The 8240-nt window shown below is 30.7% G+C and overlaps 1 protein-coding gene across 1 annotated transcript; it reads left to right on the top strand.

The window, feature by feature from the left end:
* The first annotated feature begins 1616 nt into the window (after positions 1–1616).
* On the top strand, positions 1617–7786 carry LOC132716979 (uncharacterized). The gene is made up of 6 exons (XM_060700325.1): positions 1617–1756; positions 2913–3093; positions 3653–3801; positions 5247–5397; positions 6910–7081; positions 7697–7786. Exons 1-6 carry the CDS (start codon positions 1744–1746, stop codon positions 7712–7714), a joined length of 684 nt encoding a protein of 227 aa, XP_060556308.1. The 5' UTR covers positions 1617–1743; the 3' UTR covers positions 7715–7786.
* Positions 7787–8240: the final 454 nt, after the last annotated feature.

Raw genomic sequence — 8240 nt, 5'->3', positions numbered from 1 at the left:
GATTACTGTTGATAAATAACTTGCCTAAATGATATAATAAGTAAAAAAAATGTTTACTTGCAATAGTACATTGATAAAAGCCGTAGAATTATGTTACTCTTTAAAAGTCGATTAGTCTAGTATTCTTTTCATGAAAAGAATAGATCTGTTAAATATGTTAAATAAATTAATCTATATGTACTTTAAGTTAGTATTATTATGTTTATCAGATGTCGTAGATTTACATTATACTTTCCCGCGCTACTTTGTACGTAAATGGCGCTTTGTGATACGTTGACGTCTGTGACGTCATATTTTTTGATTACTGTTGTTGTTATTGTTTTTGACGTACATACTTGTAGTAAACTGAGAAAAGAAGACACAACGCTGTTGTACTTAATCAACTAATATACGATATCAATATAAAAATGTCTCCCACAAAGGAGTTCTGCTTTACTACAATCAATAAACTAATATGAGATAAGTTTTAAATTTGCGTTTTCGTAAACTTACGATTCAAATGTTAAGTTCATTTTCATTGTACTAGTCTTGTTCAGGACATTGGCGTCATCGATTGTATGAAACATTAGGAAGTAAAATGTGTTTTCCCAATCAGTATTTCTAGAGAATCCTGTCTGACTGTAAATTTACATAATTTAATTAAATGTTTTAGACTTGTTCAGTGCAAATGGGCAAACAAATCTAGTGATTTTGTAAAGATCGAAATAATTCCGTAATTAATCAGAAATGCTATCACGTGTTTTCTGGCAGTTTTTCTTACTACATCGTTTCAGAATTTTAAGTCACATTAAAGTGTTTCTGCCGTTCTGGTTAGTCGAGTAGGTGTAAGTTATATCGCATATTCAGTATTTGTCACTTCGCTATCAAATACAGAAAAACGAAATTCCAAGAAAACGTTTAAGACAACAGAATAGAACATTTTGCAGGTTCGGATTAATTGTGCCTGTTCATGGAAGGTTGTGGTAAGTGCAGACTACCGTCCACGCCCCTGTCACCGACTATAGCAGTGTTCAACATTTAATAAGACAGAAAGGAAATTATGAATTTAAAAGCAACCTTTAATTATAGCAAAACATGTTTGTAGTCTTAACTTGACTCCTTGCTGGTGGTCCTGTGTTGCTTTATCGTGTGGGGTTGCGTTTGTTGAACACCGCCCTTCCTTGTTGATAAAATAATTATCATATTTTACTTCTCTTCTCGTGAATGGCAATGGTTATTATTATTCATCGTCACCAGATATCAAACTGCAAACATGTGTATGGTTTCTAGGCTTGACAAAGGTTAAATGTTTTTCTTTGTTGTTGTATATTTGTTTCATTTTACGCCTTTTCCCCAACAGTAATCAATATAGACAAAAGGTTAAATAAAGGACACTAATCGCTTTTTTTGTATACAATATTAACAGGCTCAATTTCTGTGTAAATTATCAAAATTATTTAATGAAATGAAGAAATCATGTTTTGGAAATGTCAAATGAGCAATATTTGTAAGTAAACATATCAAATAAGTTGAACATAGATAATAACATGAATTATGATTGAAGCTATTATTGATAAATTCCTAAAATTATATTTAAGCATCCAATTGTAATGGATATTGTTAAGTTATTATGTTGTCATATTAAAGTTGCGCATACTGCTACATGTATATATACCCTCAAAATGATGCTCTCATGTATAAGGTTAAAGAAACAGCGTTAAACATATTTAAGTCAGACTTATTTGCGGTAGTGACATTTTCAAAATGGAAGTGCAAGGTACATGAATTTTATTTCTCTATCTTTGTCACAATTTGATTTAACGAAACTAAATGCTTCTAATTTTTTTACAAGGTTTTCTAAATTTAGCGTTTACAGATTAAGTAATTACAAGTAAAACATAATTTTGAGAACGTAAAAATTGCCACGTATTACATTTAAATGAACTGAAAAAGGGTAGATGACATTCTTCTGATAACTTATTTTATTAACCCTCATATTTTTGTAAATTAATGTTAATTTCTTTTCACCGATATAAAAACTGGTCATGTTGTTTATTTATTAAAGTAAATAAAATAAAATAACCGTCGTTGTTTTTCCCGATTCAGCCTCTTTTTTGTCGAAGTTTACCACGTAGAGGCATCACCAGAGTGACTTTAACACCCATATAATTTAGGGTTTTTTTTGCACCCTGGAGTGCTTTTCGAGTAATGTTAGTAAAAAAAGTAAACATACGTTTTCATCGGAAGTTTTTGCAACAGGAATAAGTATGCGTCAAAATGAAAGAAGCAGACGATTAAAGCATGCAACGTGCTAATAAGTACCTTCTCATAAATGGCAAAGAAGTTTTATAGGATTATGTAAAAGTTGTTATACCTGCAAAAACACATCGTACTATATGAGAATCCCTTTTGTTAAATATTATATTATTTTATTTAGGAATATTATTAAGTCGCATCAATTCAAAAGTTATTTCAATGCATTATGCCTGCACATAAGACTCTCTGGACATGATATGGCAGGACAGAAAATGCTTTTTGAAACTTTTCAACCTGTATGATGCAGGTCAATACATATAGCTTTGTGTACAAAATTTTATACAATTCCATTTTCCAGCCCCCCCCCCCCCAAAAAAAAAGGTATTGTTTTAAAATTCTTATATTTTAGATTTTTAATAAAATGCCAATATGTTTTACAGTCATAGCTCCAGTTAATTTGTGTAACAATTTTGTTTGTTTGTTTTGTTTTAGACGTTTTCGGAACTAAGTGGAGCCTTAATAAACAACTATAATACAATTTTAAATTGGTCTAAGGCTTAAACGTACACCGTATCATGTAAAATAATTCTATGTTGATGTTAAGCATCGCCATGCTACAATTTCAATAACTTAGTTTCTATATTTATAATAATAATAATATTTACACTTTGTTTCAGCCGCAGTATTGTTTCTTGTGCTGTTGAATTTCCAGTCTATATATTGCGAATTTCCTATTGAGTATGTTGACTGTGAAAGGTTTCCTGACTTTGTTTTCCGTGATCTGGTTTGCAGAAATAACGTCTTGTTTCAGATACCTGACCGAGACAATTTCCAAAGTGTTGTACAAGAGACATGCAGGTGATCTATCAAAACACTTACTTTTTTGAATAGTTATACCGCTCAAACCGATGCTAGAGGGCGTGGGGGATGTTGTACGTTTTCATTATCCCTCATGTACAGACTCGGTTCAACCGAATCTGCAATTTTCAAGTAAATGTGTTGTGATTAATGCTTTCGGGGGATTACCTTTTCTTACAGATTTGTAATGCCACTTCTTGTGGCTTTTTCTCATAAATGTTTATGTAAATACTAGTATCGCTACCAATAGTGTAGCAAATAATAGTATTCGTAATGTTCATATGCATACAATGCTACCAACATTGTAAGGCAATAAATTACTCTCTAATGATATCGTTTTCCTTCTAAAAACCCCAAAAATTCCATGTGCGCAACAATAACGATCGGTGCAATTTAAGTTAGTATGAACAAAAGCACCGTCTAAAAAAGTAAGCTATTTTCGATTCTGAACAACAGTTGAATAACTTTAATATTCTACGTTTTATGAAATTTGTACTAACTAACTTGTAATTTACTTATAGATAGGTCTATAAAAGAAATGTCGTATTTGATATTCCAGGAACGAGGCGCTAAAAGTATCTTACATGAATTGCATGAACGCATTGTCTGGCAAATGTCCAGAGCAATATGTCGAGGTGGCTGCTTCTATAAGAAAGAAAATGGACATGTTTTGTGACGGCAATGACGTCACACAGCGTTTCCAATCAGGTATGAAAAATGATTTATACGTTGATAATTTCTTGGATTGTATACGGTAAAATCATAATTATAAATAACAATTTTCAAAGTCTCATCCTGACCAATAATCTTTTAGCGCATACATTTTAACAACAAACCAAATTCAATAAGAATAATGTGAATTGAGTAGCATATTTAAATACTTAACTAATTTTCCAAGAAAAGCCTTATTTATATACGAATTCGTGCCCCTTTTCTTATGTTCGTGCGTATTTTATGCAGCAAACAGTTTAACTTAATCAGGTATGAAAAATGATTTATACGTTGGAAATTTCTTGGATTGTATACGTTAAAATCATAATTATAAATAACAATTTTCAAAGTCTCATCCTGACCAATAATTTTTTAGCGCATACATTTTAACAAGAAACCAAATTCAATAAGAATAATGAGATTTGAGGGGCATACTTAAATACTTAACTAATTTTCCAAGAAAAGCCTTATTTATATTCGAATTCGTGTCTCTTTTCTTATGTTCATGCGTATAATATACGAATTCGTGCCTCTTTTCTTATGTTCATGCGTATATTATGCTGCAAACAGTTTAACTTAACCGAATTTCCTATTGGACATCATACGAGATAAGAAATTATGGTACGATAATATAAATATGTATATCAATATGTTTTTTAATTAATGGTACTCTTGGTTTTGTACACGCAAACCTATGGATTTACCAAAATTTAAATTTAACACATACTTGTACCTGGTAAGAATAAGCAATGCAAAACGCCCTTAAGCCATTAGAATAAATTTAAGCCCACGTCTTTGAATGTTATAATTAGCCTCTTGGAAAATATGCAATATTTTTATTGATTGTTAAAACGCATTTTTTTTTCAAATCTACAGTATATGCTGATCAAATTGAAAGCAATACAAAACAAACGTTCACATTCACCCAGCTGATCAAAAATAGCGGCAATTATGTAATATACATTTTAGTTAATTGACGCATAACATGCGTGCCTTGCACGTGCTAATTATCAGATAAAAGTGGCAATGTCATATCTACAAATTATAGCAAAGTAAATGCCTTGCAGTTATTGCCATTTACGAAACATAATTTTACAAAATTAAATCAGACGTCTTTTTTTCATCCGGCAAGTTTTGATGTACATGTATGTGCTGTCATGTAAATTTTATCTGCTTTGTTTGATAACATTAAATGAAACGTAATTTGATGTGTAAATGTATATTTGGTTATTTTATATTTTTCTTCGTAAAGAAATACTGTGAAATGATACATGTAATAACTAAATGGCAAATTCAGAAATTTGTCGAAGTGTGTAAATATTATAAATTCTGATCTTATTCTAAAATGTTGACATAAATACAAGAGAACTATATCATTTAATGTATAACATCTACTTTGTGAATATTGGTAAACTTTGTTTTTTTTGTACATATTTGTCTAGTGGCTCAAGACATGAATTCCTTCAATTACACTTGCTCTGAGGCTTTCGTGCAAACAATATACACCAACTGTAATACTGAGTTCCTCACTCAGAATGGATTAAATCCTTCATTCCTCGATTCTTTTGAAACGGCGTCTGAAGTCTCTCCACGGTATGTAAACTTTATTTCATCATGATAAAAATTTTAGGTTATTTCAAGTTATAGAATGTAAGATTTGTAGGTATAAAGCTAATGTCAAATTTCAAAAATGGCATAATAGTTTTGTGAATGACTCACATATATGAGTATTTGGATTAGACAAGTATGTGCTGAGGTCCACTGGCGTAAAAAAACTGAAAGCAATTAGTTTGAAAAAGTTAACATACAGTTCTTCATAAAAAATAAGAAAATTATAATAAACATATATCCTGCATTAAATTGCATATTGATATCAAGGGCAATACTAAGCCACATGTCAATAATGTTTGAATATCTTTTTAATTCATTTTGTTCAATAAAAAAAAATTTTTTGAAAACTTGAGTAAGCGAATGATCTGAAAGTTTCCGCACCAGCTACTTGTATAGACTTACATCAAACTATATAAACTTTCCGAGAAATTATTTTCTGTCGAGACATGTCTTTAGGAACACAGTTGAGTGTCTTTAATGTGAAAATTCATCCAACATAACAAAGTGTGTTTCATAATGTAACTTCCAAAGGATATAACATGTAAGTGCCAGAAAATCACAGAAGGCATACCAAACCCAAGCTTAACATACGCACAAAATCAAAGAAAGTTTGCAATGAGTCACTTTTTTGGGGTTTACAAACATAATTTTGATCAGCGTTTTTGGTTAAACATTGTGAGATGCTTATAAAACAACTATTTCTAACTATCTATGACGAGCGCATTAGTTGTATGAAAGTGTATGAATTTTATAATAAAAATAAAACTAAACAAACATTCAAAAGAAAAAAATATAAACAACAACAAAAAAACTAAAACATAAATAGACAGAAATCAGAAAAAGAAATCTACCTTAAGCTGCCTATGGAGTGCAAGGTAATTTTTATGTTCTTATGAACAAGTTACATCAAAGATGAATTAAGAGTTATTAGCGTGGCCTGTGTTTTACTTGAATTGATTATTTGATCTTAAAGATTTTGAATGAGTTCCAACGAAACATTAGACATTTTTATAGCAAAGTTTATCCTGGCTTATGTGTAATCAAACGAGGAAATTAAATGTCTTGTAATGTTAACGTTTAAGAAATACGTATTGGTTATTTTCACAATGGTTAATTTTTAATGAAGCGTTGTATTGCAGGATAATTTGCTATTTGCTACTGAATTAAAGGCAAAATACGTTGAATAGGTATAATTGTTAAATGCACGTCCATTTTCATGATTTTGTGAACTAATGTAAAGGTATTGAATGTGTGATGTGTTGCAACTACGCAATAAATTATTTCTTGTGGTCACCTGATATCAAACTTATGAATGAGTATATCATTTACTTTGTAATGTTACATGCTCTGAAAGTCAGTTTATCTTTACAGAGATGTAATATAATGTGATCCTATAACAATTTATCAGCATCTTACCTGAATACATTATATTGTGGAAGGTGTTAAGTTTTTCTTGAAGTATGCTATTGTTATCAATACCGTATATTATCTTAGGCTGATGAGCGCTGTATTTCATTGTACAAAGACGAAATTGGCACATAACTCAGCTCGGAGTGAAAAATGTGGCAGCTCTTGGCAACAGACCTTACTTAACTTTTGGTTACAAGAGCTATTTAGGGGGAGCATATTTATTAACTTATCCAGTGCAGATGAACAAGAGCTTCTGGTAAGTTGAAGTTTAATGAAATGAAAATACACATTATAACCGAACAGTTCAAAATTAAATTTGGTACCATTCTCTTAAAGTGATTAAAACATTTATCTTAAGCCTGAGGTGTTAGTCAAAGCTATATTTAGTAAAAACTCAACAATTAGTATACATATGTATTTGAGCATAAAGAAATTGGCAATTAATTTAATTAATTTGTGTATGGCGCACTTACACAATTTAGATCATATGGCGCTGAAACAGGAAAGACGATCACGCAGGAATTTTTGACACTTCAATCTTTAAAGGCAACCCTCAGCTACAAGGAGATTGAAAAATTGAAGAATTATTATAATTCAAATTTAATGAATGCGTGCATTATGCATTTGAGATATACATGATTGTATGTTGCATAATTATAATATCATAACTAAGTTTAAAGATAGTAAGACATATTGACTTTTTGAACAATAATGTACACTTCATCAAGTTAGAAATTTATAATTTCGTCTATAGTTCAACCAAAAATGTGTCTTGCTCAACCCTTTTCCAGAATCTGTTTGCTCGATGTTAACTTAATTCACATTTAATTAAAATGTAAATAATAAATGTTTATTTCCACATTTTTTTCAGGCTTTAGCGAGTGACTAATGCAAAGCAAATTGCTCTTCTTTGATCGACTGAGCAGCATACTTGAGTTTTCTATTGTCGCATCGCATCTATGTTAGTTCCAATGTGTTATGTTAGCTCTATGTCATAATAATAAACTAATATAAAATCTAACTGTAACGTATGGTTTTGTTATAATTTTCCGTTCAATGACATAATATATGACGGTATTGGGCCTTCGTGGTTGCAATGCCGGAGTTACATTTAGTTTACACAACTAAAACCGATTTTATTGTTTAAGTAAATACCTCTATCTGTTGTATTGTGTTGTATTAATTACAATTATTGTTACAGTTTCTGAAATCAACTAAAATTTGAGGTCTTCTTTAATACAAGTTAGCCCACTAACACCACCTTATATGCTCGTATTTGTTGGTACTATGATTCTCTTTATCATGCCCGTGCAGTTGCCTTATTTTGTTCACTAAATGATCATAAATAGTCTTTCAATTTAATGTTCAGTAAAAAAGTCCTTCTTATTAGCATTTGCACTTTCACACTCACCACT

This window comes from Ruditapes philippinarum, unplaced genomic scaffold, assembly GCF_026571515.1.
Source record: "Ruditapes philippinarum isolate M1 unplaced genomic scaffold, ASM2657151v2 ctg11456_1_1_1_1, whole genome shotgun sequence".
Lineage (NCBI taxonomy): Eukaryota > Metazoa > Mollusca > Bivalvia > Venerida > Veneridae > Ruditapes > Ruditapes philippinarum.
The sequence above is the reverse complement of the archived record's forward strand: the minus strand, read 5'-3'. Positions and strand labels throughout refer to the sequence as shown.

Excerpts from the sequence above, each read along its gene's own strand:
- LOC132716979 (XM_060700325.1), top strand. Across the intron at positions 3,094-3,652 it reads GTTGTACAAGAGACATGCAG|GAACGAGGCGCTAAAAGTAT; the intron begins GTGATCTATCAA and ends TTGATATTCCAG. Across the intron at positions 5,398-6,909 it reads GCGTCTGAAGTCTCTCCACG|GCTGATGAGCGCTGTATTTC; the intron begins GTATGTAAACTT and ends ATATTATCTTAG.